At 38.7% G+C, this 17,185-nt stretch overlaps 1 protein-coding gene across 1 annotated transcript in view; it reads right to left on the bottom strand.

The window, feature by feature from the left end:
• The window catches only part of MINDY4 (MINDY lysine 48 deubiquitinase 4), a 96,981-nt gene that overhangs the window by 44,128 nt on the left and 35,668 nt on the right, over positions 1 to 17,185 (bottom strand). Inside the window, exons 7-10 of the mRNA XM_038393104.2 lie at positions 5,470 to 5,528; positions 4,864 to 4,973; positions 2,988 to 3,104; positions 1,354 to 1,442 (exon numbers count right to left, since the gene is read on the bottom strand). Of these exons, the coding sequence (XP_038249032.1) occupies positions 1,354 to 1,442; positions 2,988 to 3,104; positions 4,864 to 4,973; positions 5,470 to 5,528 (375 nt within the window). The remainder of the gene's footprint in view (positions 1 to 1,353; positions 1,443 to 2,987; positions 3,105 to 4,863; positions 4,974 to 5,469; positions 5,529 to 17,185) is intronic.

Raw genomic sequence — 17,185 nt, 5'->3', positions numbered from 1 at the left:
TACTGGGTCAGACCAAAGGTCCATCCAGCCCAGTATCCTGTGTACCAACAGTGGCCAATGCCAGGTACCCCAGAGGGAGTGAACCTAACAGGTAATGATCAAGTGATCTCTCTCCTGCCATATGAGGAATAAAATAAGATCCAAAAATAGATTTTCAATTTTAGACTCACATATAATTTGAACCCAGGTCTCCAGCAATTAGAGACATGTGCAATCACTGTTTCACTCTGAGGAAATACCCCCTGAGACTTAGAAGTGGAGATCCAGAATTGTTCACAGAACAATTTAACTGCTAATTCTCTCCCATTTTATGTCAAATCATAATTTTGGCCCTTGAAACACTCAAAATTGTATATTACATCATCAAGAATCACTGCAGAAAATCTTAACAAATATTACATAATTTCCACAAGAATCTGCATATATTGGTGCAGATTTTCTTTCTCATGTAAAAAGTCCTTTGTCCCTTTACACAATTCTGGCAAGGAAAGGGAATTTTAAAGTGGAAGTAAATTACACTTACACTCACTTTAAGACCCATTTACATGGCAAGAGTGAAATCCTAATGGGGCCAGAATTTCTGTCCACAAGTAGAGAAAGGGGCTAAGAGACCATTTTTAACGGTGTTTAGGCACCTAAAGATGCAGACAGGCACTAAAGCCTTTTCAAAAGTGTCTAGGTGCAGAAATCCCATTGAAATTAATGGGAATTAGATGTCGATGTGCTTATGAAAATCCCACAGTGAATAAGATTTGTCTCTTTAGCATAGACAGAAATGCTGTGTTCACTGAGTTTATTAGAACGTAGCAAGTAATTTTCTCTTGATGCTATGAATATATTGTAACTTTTTTGTAAAGTAATTAAAAGACATACACAGTTTTTAAACCCCATTAGGGACTTTAGATGTGTAAAATTAGCAAGGAAAAGAGCTGGTATGACTAACTTTTTGCAAGTTCATTGGGATTTTATATTGCCATGAAAGACCCCATGCATAGCATGGTCTTACAATACATGATTGCATTCTCTTTGAAATCATTGCTTCACATGGGACTCCGCAGGTTCAGTAACTGAAGCTGGCCATAATTCAGAGTTTCTTTTTTTAGAACGGTTCTTGGGTAATCACAAAAAAACTACTATGTTAATGAAAAGCTAGCCTTTAAAATCCACTGTTTAAAGGTAACTTCTATTAGCCTCAAGAAGAACAAGTAAAGCAGTTGGCACTTTCTCTCTTCTGGATACAAATGCAAGGGCAAGAGGGCCAACCTCAGAAAGCCTTTTTTTCTGGCCACACTAAGATAAAGTTTTAGTTTAATTTAGAATGGAAAATATTTCTGGTGTCAGCTGTTGACTCACCGCACATCGCTATTTCTGTTACTGTCTCCAAAGAGAAGTTGTTGCAGGACACAGGCTTGAACTGCGGCCAATACTCCACATGGGCCTCCCTAAAGCGAATAATACACTGGATGAACAAAACAACTAGCACTGTTTGATGCTGGTGAGAACTTTTCACAACCCCTGTGTTTTCATTCAAGTTTAAAGCCATCCTTTGATCTATCTCCTTTGCTTACTGAATTTGCAGCAATTTGCTGCTTTTTGAAGCCACTGAAAAGTCAGCATTACTAATTGAGGTTCTGTTTCCTCTGTGTTTTGTCTGAAAGTCCTTAGAACATACCGTACAGACATCTATGAAGCCAAGGACAGGAGTTTTATCTACTCCAGCATCAAGCAAAAATATTCCTCCTAATGCCCCTTGAACATGCACCTTGTCTGAAGATGAAACCCCCCCCCAAAGAAGGTCTTATTCCTACTGGGTGAAATTAACCCCTAGGCAGAGCCCCTGCCTCCCCCCACCCCCCGCCACCTATTCATGAATTAAATCCCATACAAACTCTCAAAATAGGTTTCAGAGTAGCAGCCGTGTTAGTCTGTATTCGCAAAAAGAAAAGGAGTACTTGTGGCACCTTAGAGACTAACAAATTTATTAGAGCATAAGCTTTCGTGAGCTACAGCTCACTTCATCGGATGCATGTATGCATCCGATGAAGTGAGCTGTAGCTCACGAAAGCTTATGCTCTAATAAATTTGTTAGTCTCTAAGGTGCCACAAGTACTCCTTTTCTCAAAATAGGGTTTCAGTGGTGCATATGTCTGGTGTGGGCCCACTACACAAGGAAGAATTTCACCCACAGAGAGTAACAGGGAGAGAGAGAAGTTGTATGCTAAATGGGCTTGATTCAGACACTGTCATGGGAAGATGAAAAGCCCCTCTCTCTGCATATGTTACTGTTCTCAAGTCCAGGTTCATACTTAAATATATGAGCCAACCCTTTATATTCTTGTGCATTAATGTGATCGGCCATCTTAGACCATTATCAAAAACAGATCAGCCACAACATTGTTTAAAGTATACAAGAGGCTTCAATCCACTCTTCTTCCAAAGTCCTAGAGAGGCATGGCCCATCACAAGCTCACATTTTAAACTGCATCCAGTTATGCAATTTTTATCTAGTTAGCAACTTCATTTTGTTGCTTATTATAGGTATGTGCAATGCCATGCACAATGGGGCCCATGCTCCTGAATGAGGCCCCCGGTGCTACCACAATATAAATAATAGATAATAAATGCATTTAATCTGGAACAAATGTTCAGCAGAGAAACTTAACTTTTTCTTCACTCTCTCAATAAATCATTTAAATAACGAATGAGTGAATCTTTGGAAAACTGACTTGTGGAAAACAGCAGGGTTTACTTCCTGGAGCACCCTTAGTTTTCTTCTGAAGTTTTCCATCTAGTCCAACTTTCCTTACAGGATTTAGCTATTTTGCAGATTTCTGAAGTAAAATTCCATTCATTAACCAGTGATGAAAAAGAAAAAGGAATATCTTTTAACGAAGGATGGTTTCTTTTAATAAGGTAACACACAACTTCTGGAAACTTTAGGTTAAAGGTAAAGATCATTGAGCTTTTAAGGAAGTCATTTACTGTACCTTTTTTTGCACAATGCCGTATTTTAGCTGTGGTATACTATTAAATGTAAAGTTCTGTATTTTCCATTCTTCACTGAAGCAACAAAGGCTTGAGCCAAACAAAAGATTTTTTATTTCCTACAAAAAAAAGAAAAAGGGAAAAAAGCTCTCATTTTAAAAACAAATCCAATAGGTATATTTTCTTTCCATAATTTATAAGAACGGAGGCATGTGGCAGGATAATTACTAACTCTATATAACCATCCTTTTAATTTTTGTTTTATAAATACTGTAAATAGCAGGGCAATTCTACTGAAAAGGAGTCATTTTTTCCTTTTCCTGCAATGTTCCTTCAGCACATTATGTTCCTTCAACACATAATGCTATGTGTTGCTCAGCATAATGAGCTTTTTTCTGTAGATCATTGGATAAACGGTGCTTCTTGAAATGTTCACGACAGCCTCAAAGTTAACTACGAGAGGAATAATATGTACAACTGGTTAAAAAAAAAGATTATAGCTATGGTCTTCTATTGAAGAGTTTTCAATTTCCCACATCCCAATAAAAGATATCATCCAATGGGACAAAATATAAACTGTGAAAGAAGTACCTTAGCTGGCATTGTCTATGTAGAATAGACAATCTGTTTCACCTACCAAAGGTGGTGGTCTGAGACAGATGTTGTTCAAAGTTTTGAACAACACTTGTCTTGGGACATGTAACAAACTGTCAGATTGAGATACTAGCCCCAACCAAATTTGGACTGTTGACCCCAATCAGGAGCAGCTTCACTGAAGTCAATGGAGTTATGCTAGTGTAAATGGATGTAAGTAAGAATCAGACTCCTTCAGTGTTTGGATACTTATTCAGACTGCTTTGGTCTAGAAATCAGGTTGGGAATCGTTCTCATGAGATTTGTAGTGCTTTTTAGCTCTGGCTGAGTGGGAAGTACAGTACTATAAGAATAGCCCTTCACATGGTTTTTAGATACTTCTACTTCTGCCCAAAATAAAAGAGATAAAGATGCATGAGAAAATGGAGGGAGCACTAGGGAATAAAATGAATCAAATTACTCTAAACCTCATGAAAGGTTTGGTTTGGAGGATAGGTAAACATGTAAATTTGTTTCTGTTAGAGAGAGAGATGAAGGTACAGAATAACTCTTATTTTATTCAAACCAGTTTGTCTGCAACTAGTGATAACCCAGGTGTGCTAATGAGCAAGTCTACATTTTTCCACTTATAAACATACAATACCAACACACAAAGGGCCTGATTTACCTTGAACTGAAGTCAATCAATTGGGAGTCTTTCCACTGACATAAGTGACATTGGATTAGGTCCCGAGTGAAACGGGGAAAACAAATTCTTATTTTGTACTTGTTTGTGAGGTTTCTCAGCTGCAAACATATTCTATGAAATAATAACAATACATTGCACCTGTATAGTGCACTTCATCCAAGGATCTTGAAGCACTCTACAAAAAATAACCGATGGATGAAGCCTTACAATATAAGTATGAGGAAGGAAAATACAATTATTACCATTTTACAAATGCATAAAATGAAGGATGGAGGAGTGTGAGTTGTCCAAGGTCACATAGAAGTCAGTGGAATATCAATAAGAGACCCCAGGAGGCCTCCTTCTAACCCCCCCTTAAAATACCGCTTTTGAAATAACTGATTAAAAATTAGAACAAGTTAAAGATGCACAATTGACTGGAACCATTAACAAAGGAATGTAAAAATGCAATTTTAATGATTATTAGGATTTACTGGACTATGAATCTCAGATGCACTAAATGTAAAAAACAAAACCTATTGTAGCTTTGGCTTACTCAATAAAAATAACAGGTTTTAATGCATCATTTTGTGTTTATGATCATACATGTGTCTTACTTTTGCTAGGGAAATATCAATTGCCTTTGATACTATTTCAAGTGTATACAGCGTTGAAAGTTCTGGGATCCTACTAACTTCCCCAATGGTTGCTTCATCATCGAAATCAACTGAAAGAGAAGAAACCTTGTAATATGCAGAATGTTGTCTGGTAAACCAAATTCTGCCCTCCAATACCGCCAGGTAACCCACTGCTAGTGGTTGATCATAATGACAGATTCAACTTTAATACCTCTGATCTTTAAAAAGTTATGAATACGGTTCCACTCTGAAAAGTGATGATACAAATTAGATCATGAGAGCCACTGTTTCTTATGTCCCAATAATTTAGTATTAACTTTGTTCAAAGGACAATTAAATGAAAGCAGTTTATTTGTTTGTTTAAATTTCCTAAGTGCTAGCTGCACTTTTTTGGCCTGGCATCTAAAAGTTGAACTGGGATTGAAGCGAGCACACAATCTTATGTAGGAAATTAAAACACAACTGTATGTACCCTGAATCAACTAAGACTCGATCAAAAACAGACCATTATGCACATTGCTGTTAAGTTTTATTTGCTGTGAAAAATATGAGAGATAGACCAAAGCGAAGCATGACATGACATACCTAATTCAAGGACATCTTTCATCTGGTCACTTTTATTGGATATGGATGATGGAGTCTTTCTAAATTAAAATGAATTAAAGAACAAATTACCAAAGGTTCACATTTAATGAAACAGCAATACAGAAGATTAAGTTAAACAATGTATAAACAACCAAACCTTATTAGGGCAAAATCAAATTTTTCACAGAAGTATATGGCATTCTATATAGTATATAAACAATCACAAAAGCCAGAATAACAGTCTGCACATTGCAACATAATGCAATCAATTTGTATCACTAAATGTAACTCCACTGTGGATCAGATCCTGCAAGTTCATGTGCATGGGCAGGACTCTACACCCTCATGGAGTCTCAACTGACGTCTGTGGTGCTCTGCATGAGTACAATGTTTGGGTGCCCACAACTCAGCTTGCAGGATTGGGATCCATGGAGTGAAATTCACTCGTGCATGAGGCCTATGGACCAATTAAATCCAACAAAAATTCTTAAAATAAAATTTCAGTGGGATATAAATTGTGCTGGCTCACATACTAGCCTTATTTGTGTCATCAGCAACTTAAACGTTTATAGAATCAAGTAAATGATGATCAAAGCTAATTTTTTCAAACTTGGATATGAAGTTAGACTCCTAAATATCAGTTGGCTTTTCAGAGGTAGCACAGGCTTGTTGTTCCCACTGAATTGACACCAAAGTGAATACAGTCCGAGGAAAAGTTTCCTACTGTCACTGTTAAAGAGGATTTTTTTTTTTTTCAAAATAATACTACTGAATCATTTTTCATCCATCTTTTGTTTGGAAAACTGTGTTGCAAATGACAATCCTTTAAAAAACGGTATGGAATTATTTCCTCAGAAAAACTCTTTCTATGCATGCTATTATTATAGCAACAGTTGCTGCCATATCACATATTTTCCATTAACTTAATTTTCTTTTTTCACTGTGTGAAAGAAGATGAATGAAAGCAGAACACACATACACACCACACTCAGGACTTTTTCAGTCTGAAAACTTTTTGGCACCTTTTTCCTTTAGAAGCCTTTCTAGAACTTAAAAGTAGGAACTACCATGCTGTTTTTCTTCATAAAAGCATTAAGGGATTGATTCAAGTAAATCTGGCGGCATGCACAGAGTCACAACAAACAGACATTCTGCAGTAGGAAATGAATCACCCATATTACTAGTAAGTCAAAGTAAAATAATTAATGTTCATGAAATCAGTCCTGAGATCTAAGTATGTGGGTTGAGAGCAAATATGCATAGCAACATACTGAAAGATTCTGAGCTACAGTGGAAAATAGCAGTACCTTTTACTACAGTGTACTTTAAAATACAGTTAGTAGTAGTAGTGGTATTTATTATGCATTAGAAGTGATAATCATGGACCAGAACCCCACTGTGCTAGGTGCTCTATAGAAACAAAACCAAACCACAGACCCTGTCCCAATGAGATTACAATCAGAGGATAAGACAAGAAACCTCAGATGGATACAGAAGGACAGGGGAGCACAAGGAAACAATGAAACAGTATTGGTCAGCATGATGGGCAACGGTCTCAGTACACCAGAGAACTAACCATTGTCAAGTAAATTACAGTACATTCTAAAAGATCTTACTAATATTGGTTTCCATCATTCTTTTCAGTTTCTTTTTTTCTGTGTTACTTGCTAATATTTTCATACTTACTGGTCAGGTGGAGGGTCCCAATAAAATCAATGTTTACGCATAGAATGTGTTTCAACGGAATACTGAAGTCACTGAACCACGCTTACAGCAATAACATGCTTTTTTATTTTTATTTCTGAGACTGCAACTATTCCACCTGGCTTCCTAGCAAGAATGGTTTTCCTTCCAAGGTCAACCTCTTTGGGTCCAGTCTTACACATACAGTAACTCTGAAAAAAGAAAAGGAGTAGTTGTGGCATCTTAGAGATGCTCAAATAAATTGTTAGTCTCTAAGGTGCCACAAGTATTCCTTTTCTTTTTGCGAATACAGACTAACACGGCTGCTACTCTGAAAGCTGTCAGTAACTCTGAAAGCTGAGATCATAATACAGATAGGGTTTGGATATAAAGGAAAGTTACAAAAAGTATCATTTGGTGTACTTTTTGGTGAGTTCCTATCTACGTCAGCATTGTTTACACTTAAAAGAACGGGTGTGTGTCACCAAAATAAGCCACTCAACCCCGTTTACATTACATTGCACTTCACCATGTCCCAAGTCGAAGATTTGATCATGAATTGAGCCACAAAGGTGACAGGATATATTACAGAGATTACAGACTAGGATTGTTGGAGATGATGATTGCCAAATGCTGCCAATAGCTGTTTGAAATGGAAGGATAGGGTTTACTGGTCATGTTCTATCCCCCTTTAGAAGGAGCCTATCATGCATTCTTGCCCCAGCAATTACATCTCTGTCTCTCTCTATAGTTTTTATGGGCTCTACAACCATAGTATCTGTGCTCCACACAAACATTAATAAATTTATCCTCTTTAAAATACTCTAAAGGTATGGAAGTATTATTATCCCTATCTTTATAGATGGGAAACTAAAACACAGAAGAGTTAAGTGACTTGCCCAAGGCTACACAAGGTGTGGATGGCAGAACTAGAAATTGAACCCAGATCTCCATCCATGGTCTTAACTACAAGACCATCCTTCCATCTGGGCTCTTATAATGTGGCCAATCACTTTAGTATCTGACTACCTTTTGAAACAGAAAAGACTGGAAACAGATTAAATTAATATTCTGACTCTTTCCTCTCCCAAACTCCTCTTCTCCCAAAAAATTCTCAACCTGAAAGCAATTGCAAATGAAAAAATACATAGACCCACCACTGAAAGAACTGAAAGAAAGTCTAAATGGATGATCTCAGAGAACTGCCAAGGCGTATATCACTGGGGAAAGCACCAAAAGCAGAGATCCACGTAGGATGTTTTCCTGCACAGAAGGGTATTTTTGCAGGTGGAGATTATTTGTGAGCTCCCTTCTTAAGTTACTTGAAACGTCGTCAGAACTTTTACTGGTTTCATAGTAGCAGCCGTGTTAGTCTGTATTTGCAAAAAGAAAAGGAGTACTTGTGGCACCTTAGAGACTAACAAATTTATTAGCGCATAAGCTACAGCTCACGAAAGTTTATGCTCTAATAAATTTGTTAGTCTCTAAAGTGCCACAAGTATTCCTTTTCTTTTTGAGAACTTTTACTGTTATTTCCACTTCAATAGATAGCCACCATTCCAGGAACATTTATTGTGCATATACAATCATACAATTAAAGCGCTTTGCAAGGAGGAAGTCATCCGTCATGTCAGAAAAATGAGGCAGGAAGAAAATATGTTTTATTATAAATGTACCATACTGTACTTTCTCCAAATATTTGAACATTCCTATCTCATCTCCATGCATAGAAAATGTTGTTTACATAGGATAACCAAACTCAAAGAAAGTTCTTCCCTCTGCACAATAAGGCATGTGTTCTCTATGGTTTCCTATTTATATTAACCTATGCTGGAGGTCAAAGAAACAAACGTGCTTATAAAGTAAGCATTGGTCACCAGCTAGTTCAGAATAACTAACTGTGTTGGAAAATCATAGTTTCCTTGTCAATTTAACGCATTCTGCAGCTCTTGCACGGTACTTACATCTTGCCTCTGAAATAACGTAGAGATTCAGAAGAATTCCTACAGGTTCTGAAACAACCCTAGGGTTGTATACTGTTCTGTTGCTGTACACATAGTACAATAGAAGTATACCGCCCTTATTCCATTCTTGTGATACTGGAGACTGGAGCCCATAGAGCTAGCTTGCCTTTATTATATTCACTGCCTTGCTTTCATTATATTTAGCTGTTTTTGTTATATTCAGCTATAACACAAGAAACCTAAAAAGAACAAGAGTACTTGTGGCACCTTAGAGACTAACAAATTTATTTGAGCGTAAGCTTTCATGGGCTACAGCCCACTTCATCGGATGCATAGAATGGAACATGTAGAAAGAAGATATCTATATACATACATACAATACCCTGTAAGACATTAGATGAAATATAAGTTAGCATAACTGTTGTTAATTAGGCCATAATCCATGGCATAGATCAACTGTTACCTTTAGATTTTAGGAACTAGGGAGACCTTGCTCAATAATAGGAAGTAGAATGTTCCAGTAAGTGCCACCACAAGGAATATAGAAGTAATAACCCAACATCTGCTTAAGCAAGGGGTGATGGGTATGATATAAGTTGACATGGTAGTACACGTAGCAATATACTAACTTATAGAAGAAGGACACCTCAGCATTAGTAGGATGAGAAAATACAAATGAGGAAAAGGGGAAAACCTCTTACTGAATATGCATTAGATATAGTGGTGTCAGCACAACAGATCATAAAAGTCGCATCCCAGCCTGATGGGGTAGAAGAGAGAGAGAAATGTCGCCCTTGGAAGAATGGTGGCCACTCTTGATGAGGAGGAAGGTGATGATGATGATGAGGAAGATAATAGCTAACATTTCAGGTCATCCTGCAAGGCATGGTGTGAGTATATGGATGTGTAGAGGTACATTCTATAGTCTCTCTATCTACCTTATTGAGTTAGAGTGCTTGTGACTTTGCTAAAACGATTAATAAAATATTTGGAAATATAGAAGAGTTCCTATAGGGTGAGTGTTGCAACTGTGCACACTGGGGTTCCCAACTATATAGTAATTTTATAAAACTGGGTCTGATCTTGGGACAAGAACCTGTCACCCCTCAAAGGGGTAACTGGAAATTCTTAAGTAATCAATACAATTATATATTCAATATTATATTATTTCATTGGGCTACAAGACGTTCCAGAGGACTGGGAAAAAATTAATGTATTTTGTGCCAATATTTTTAAAAGGTAAATGTGATTATCCATGTATATATAGGCTGCTGACAGTGACATTGATTCTGGGAAAAATCATGGAAAGACTTATACAGTATGCAATCAGAAAAGAGCTAAAGGGTGGCAGCGTAATTAATGCCAGTCAATATGTTTTTATGGAAAACAAGTCTGGGTCAGAAAAACTCAATATAGTTTTTTTATGAAATTGCAAGTTTTGTTGACAATGATAACTAAAATAATAAATTAAAATAATATACTTCTGAAAGTCATCGGACTGAGTATAGCATGAAATTCTGATTCAAAATTAGCACCATACAAAATCGACATAGCACATGTTAAATTGATTAAAACAGGCTAACTGACAGATCTCAAAAGTAATTGTAAATGGGGAGTCATCATCAAATGGGGCATTTCTAGTGGTATCCCTCAGGGATCTGTTCTTGATCCAATGTAAAGCAATATTGTTATCAATGATTTAGAAGAAAACTAAATAACTGTTGGCAAAGTTTTCAGATGACACAAAAATTGGAGAAGTGGTAAATAATGATGACAGGTCAGTTCTATTGAGCAATATGGATTGCATGGTATGCTGGACTTTCTTGAATAACTTGTTTTAATGCAGATAACTAATTACAATTTGTAACAATAGTGTTGTATCGTCCAGGCAAGGTACTAACAAGCTTCAACAGGACTTTATTTTCAAAGTGGAAACCTCTTTACCAAGCTGCTGCTGCACCCTCTGTTCTCTCTCCCAGACTCTCAACTCCTCCCCCCTCCTTCCTCTTTCCTGTCCTTTCAGACTCTCAACAGCCAGTGCTCCCAATTCTAATAATTACAAGCAACATCTAAACACCACATTCCCTCCTCTCTTAAGAAACTCTCCCAATTAAAATAAACATTATTGTTCTAACCACAGGAACAAATATGAAACAAGACACTATACTGTTGGCAGAAATATTACACTGAAAACACTGTAGATACTACATAACATAGTCTCTAGTCCAGACAGGTGGTCGTCTGGGTCTGACAGGCCGTCTCTCAAGCCCTGGTTCCAGTGCAATGTCTTGTTGTGTTGGTACTAAGGTGAAATCATCCAATGCAGACTGGGTGTTGGCATAATCTCCTCTTGGTGCATAGGCAGGTGCAAGATAAGAAGAATTCAATACCCGCCCATCAGAAAGTCAATAGGTGTAAGGTCTCTTCCTCTCTATGATTTTAAGAGGAGCTGTGAATTTATGGTCCCCTTTGTGTAAAATTCCAATTTTTCATATTCTAACGAAGGAACCACACTCAAACTCTGGTTCCTTAGCACGCTGGTGCTTGTCTGTGAAAGCTTTAGATTTTGCTTGGTTCTGTTCAACTGTTTTTCTCACATCATCCTCGTTTAGGGCATCAGGCCGTGCCTTTAACAATCCAGCAATATTCAGTTTAGTATTCATCTGTTTCCCATACAGTAACTCTGAGGGTGATCTTTGCATTGTGGCATGTCGTGTAGCCCGGTATGCTTGCAACAAATCAGTAGTGAAGGGTATCCACAATTGCCATTCCAGTTTAACCGTTTACAAACTCTCTTTCAAACTTCTGTTAAACCGTTCGATTTCCCCATTGGCTTGAGGGTAATAAGGATGACCTTCTGTGTAAAATGTTCCTCTCTGCTAGAAAAGTTTCAAACTCCAGGGAAGTAAATTGACTACCATTATCTGAAATCAGTTCTTTGGGGTTACCTTCCCTGCTAAAAACTAAAGAGAGGAACTTAATTACTGTAGCAGAAGAGATTTGCGATGTAAACGCTACTTCAGGCCATTTACTGAAATAGTCTATTAAAGTGATGGCATAACGGCAGTCAACTGGAGCAGTATCAAAGGGTCCTACAATGTCAATTGCCACTTTTTCCCATGCAGATTCAGGAAGAGGAACAGGCTGTAATGGAGAGGTATATGTCACTGCTGTCTTATCATGCATTTAGCAAGTGACACAGGATTTTATGAGTGCTTCAGTTTGAGAGTCCATCCCTGGCCACCAATACAGATCCCGTAGTCTTTGTTTGGTTCGGACAATTCCTTGATGAGTATCGTGTGCCAGGTGTATGAGTTTTGACTGTAATTCTTCTGGCACAAGGAGCCAGTGTGTACCTCATAGCACACAGCCATCAAACAAAGAAAGTTCATCCCAAACTCTAAAATAAGGCAGCAAAACTGGGTCAAGGTTTTTAAGGTGACTGGGCCATCTCTTTGTCAGAAATTCCCGTAGTTTCTGTTGAATTGGACATGCTGAACAAGCAGCTTGAAATTGTTCTCTTGTAACTGCAGTAAGAGTGCTTGTAATAAGCTCAACCACTACATCCTCATCCTCCAGTGGACCATCTGGTGAAGGCAAAGGCAGGCGAGAAAGGCAATCAGCGACCACATTTTTGTTTCCAAGCTTATATTCCAGTTCATAATTGAAAGAGAGTAATCTTGCAGACCATCAAACAATATGGTATCCTGCTCTTCCCAGTCCTTTCGTAATAAGCAACGTCATCAAAGCACTGTGGTCTATGTGCAACTTGAATTTGCGGCCCCACAGGTACGTTCTTCATTTTTTCAGTAGCCCAGACACAAGCAAGTGTTTCTTTTTCGACTGTAGAATATTTTCTCTCAGCATTACTTGGTATCCTTGAAGTCCTCTCTGTGTTGTCCTCATGCAGTTGTGTGAGAATAGTCCCAAGTCCATAATCAGAAGCATCAGTAGTTACAATTGTGGGCAATGCAGGACTGAATAGTGCAAGTACTGGACTACGTACAATCAAGTCTTTCACCATTTCAAAACTAGCTTGTGCATCCGTTGTCCATACTAAGGCTGAACTTCTCCATATTAATTTCCGTAACAGTTCCATGACAGAAGCATAATTGGGAATGAATTTTGCATACCAGGAGGAGGTAAGACCCAAGAAGAAACGTAAGGTTTGCAAATCTGGAGGAGGAGCATTTGAAATTGCCAGGATATGATCTGGATCAGGTTTTAGTCCAGCCTGTGAAATTGTATGCCCCAGAAAGGAGAGTTCTGTTTGTCTACATTTGCATTTGGACCTATTGAGCTGGAGGCCTGCTGTGCTGATGCAGTTCAGTACAGACTGCAGGTCATTGTCATGCTCCACAGAAGTATTTCCAAACACAATAATATCATCCAGACAGCACTGAACTCCATGTTGACTCTTCAGAATCAGTGACATCATTTTTTGAAAGGCACTTGGGGCAGATGCGAGACTGTATGGAACACGTTTAAAACGAAATAGTCCCTCATGTGTAATAAATGCTGTGACATCTCTGCTATCTTCATGCAACATAACCTGGTGGTATGCGCTCTGCAAATCAAGAGTAGAAAACATCTTTGCTCCACAGAGTTCTGCAAATACTTCTTCTATGTGAGGAAGGGGATGACTGTCAATCACAATAGCTTTATTTGGCTCCCTTAAGTCCACACAAAGGTGAATGTCTCCACCCTTCTTCTGCGTCACTACTATAGGTGAAACCCATTCCGAGGAGTTGATGTCTTCAATAATGTCCTTTTGAACAAGTTTTCTGAGTTCCTCTAAAACAGCTTCCTGACTGAAAATGGTAAGCGCCGTAACTTCTGTCACACAGGCATCACATTATTCCGCATTTTAACTTTATGCAGAAATCCGTAAGCACAGTCGAGTTTCTCCTCAACCTGGTGTTGGGTCCCAGCTGAAACTGGTGTGTGTACCGCAAGAGTGCTTTGCTGAGGAAGATCAATTCGTCCATTAACTACTCTGAGATTTAAAGCAGCCAATAAATCTCTGTAAAGGATAGGAGTGCCTTTGTGGGCAATGTAGAACTCTGCAGTTACACAGCAATCACCAAAAGTAACTATTACTGGCAGGCAGCCATGTACTAGAATATGGTTTTTCAAATAGCACACCAAGTGAAGTTTGGGTTCAGTAAGAGGCACATCTTTAAAGTAATGCAGATAGATGGAATCAGGTAGTATAGATACTGCTGAGCCAGTGTCCAACATTAGCTGAATAGAGTGTGGTTTGCCTGAGGGTATGGCGGAAACGTTTACAGTGCACTTTATCTGTTCTGGAATATGTGCAGTAGTGATTTTGTCCACGCTCAGCACAGTATCATCTGGTATTGTAACTGCATGGACCTGTTGATTGAACTGGCTACTGCGACATACTTTGGCAAAATGTCCATCTTTTTGCAATGATTGCACTGAGCTACTTTTGCCGGACATCCTGTGTAGCTTGCAAGGTGTTGTGGGGATCAACAGAGAAAGCATGCTTTTACCGTATTTTGAATTTGCTGATTCAATAGTTTTTCATTTCCTCTTGCAATTGTGTGTCTGCAGCGGTAGTGAACTTTTCTGCAAAGGAGTCACAGCCTGGACTGTACCTCCTGTATCCATGCTCATTATTTTGGCTTCAGCTGTAGCTGACTCAATCTAAGTAGCAATGGTTATTGCTTTTTCTAGTGTAAGTTGTGGTTCTAGAAGTAAGTGTTCTCTTACATGAAGAATGGTTGTTTTCTCAATGAGCTGGTCTCTAATCATCTCATTTGCCACATTCCCAAAGTCACAAATTACAATCAGACACCTCAGGGAAGCAATATACTGCATTATAGTTTCCCCTGGTTTTTGCTCACGCTGGCGAAATCTGTAGTGATTAGCTACTATATTCACTTTTGGCACAAAAAATTCTTTAATGCAGTGAGTGCAGTCTTATATTTATCATCTGCAAGGGGAAAAGTGTGAAATATAAGCTGCCCTTCTGCTCCAAGGCAGTGGATTAGCAGAGCACACTTTCTTACTTCAGAAATCTCTGTAGCACTGATTGCAAGCAGATAAGTCTCAAACATATGGATCCAGGTAGTAAAAGCAACTGGAGGCTCACCTGGGCTTTGCAGAAAGGGTGCAGGTGGGTTCAGAGGCAGAAGATCCATCCTCATCGCCAAAAGGTATCAACCAGGCAAGGTAGTAACAAGCTTCAACGGACTTCATTTTCAAAGTGGAAACCTCTTTACCAAGCTGCTGCTGCACCCTCTGTTCTCTCTCCCAGCCTCTCAACTCCTCCCCCCTCCTTCCTCTTTCCTGTCCTTTCAGACTCCCAACAGCCAGTGCTCCCAATTCTAATAATTACAAGCAACATCTAAACACCACAAACAGTACAATAAATAACTACAATTATCACTGGATATGGACAAGGAGCTAACATGCTGAAGGTGCAGTTCAGTTATAGATTCTACTCTTAATGAAGAATTCCAAATTACAACTTCCACATTGGAACTCCCTTGCATCCCAACACCACATATAATAGCCTGAGCTGCAATGCTCACACTGCTGTTTTTAGCAAGCCGATTGAGCCCTGCTAGCACAAGCCTGTCTACCTAGGCTGGGAAGCTTGCTTCCAGTTGCCGTGCAGACATACCCTAAGACACTCAAACAATGGCGGTAGCGACCAACAGAAGAGCTAAGGGAGGTAAATTGATTTACATTAAATAAAGGCACATTCAAGACACTGTCCATTGTACATGTGGCAATGACAACCCTAAATAATGCAGGACCCATATAAAAATTGGGTTCCCAGCATTTAACAATAACATGAGTCTTCTTAGTGTGGGTGGTTTAAGAACTCTCTCCTTTGCTTGTCTAGGAGAAAGTAGCCACTCCTTCAGTTTTTGACCTTCATTTGTTTTTAAGGATATGGAAAGTGTCTGGCCTGACATTTCCTGTGAGAAACCTTAGGACTTTCAACAGTCCCAGACAATCTAACCTAACAGTTTCTAGCCAAATGAAGTCTCCTCCTCAAAAGTAATGTCCAACCTGAAATAGGAACATGAAGAGAGCTTACACTGAATACCGGAGAAGCTCTCTTATCTCCATTTGTTATGATCAAAACCAAACAAAGATGATAGTTGATTGTTGAGAACAGGTACTGTAGAGATAGCCTTTACCTCCTGTTAAAGTAATCAAAAGGGGTGTAAGACTTTGGGAGAACACACGCTTTGAGCTACGGCCATACACGGAATTGTTCTTGAGGGACCGTGATTTCTTGCACTAATTCTCCTTTCTAATGTGTTACACCTGATGTTCCCAAGCAGACATACTGAAAAGGAAATGTGTAAAGCCCTAAGTGCATAAATGAATGTGTACCGCCTTTCTGTTTTACATACAGTATGCTCTAGCGATACCATATGTTTCCAGTGCTCTGATTAAGAAAGTTGTCTTGTTGACTGACTGCATTTTAGGCCGTGCGATTGTCCTCTTCCAGTCTGATATGCTTTCCAAAAATAAAATATAATGAAGAAGCAATTCATCATTTCCAGCAATTGCACACAAAACTTCCTATGAAGTTTTGGGAAAATATTGAAAGGGCAGATGGCAACATGCACAAATGTTGTGTTGACATATCTGGTGCCATGAATCCACTGGCACCAAAAGGCCACAATAGATTACTAATCTTTCTTTGAGCTTTTCTTACCTGTCCAGACTTTCCATTATGAAAGGTGCAACACAATTTGAGATAGCTGAAAGTTTTCTCCCTTCATTTATTTACCATTTTAATATGAAAAAAAATCAAGTGCAACATTAATATGGGCTATTTAAATCCATAACTCCTAAATTGACCTGATCTTGTTTGACAACAGTTCCCTTCACTGCCAGTTAAGAGAGTCAAGTGGAGACTTATTCCCAGGCTCAAGGCTGAGTATATTGTAGAGGTGATATGTTTAGTCTCTGTGGAGAGGTGCTGACTGTTCTATTCTTACAGTGCTTCCTGTCTGCGGAGTCACACAGCAGCATTGACGTCAGCTGCGGATCAAGCCACACGCCTACTCTCATGGCAA

Source organism: Dermochelys coriacea, chromosome 2 (genome assembly GCF_009764565.3).
Source record: "Dermochelys coriacea isolate rDerCor1 chromosome 2, rDerCor1.pri.v4, whole genome shotgun sequence".
Taxonomy (NCBI): domain Eukaryota; kingdom Metazoa; phylum Chordata; order Testudines; family Dermochelyidae; genus Dermochelys; species Dermochelys coriacea.
This window is presented reverse-complemented; position numbering and strand designations above follow the sequence as displayed.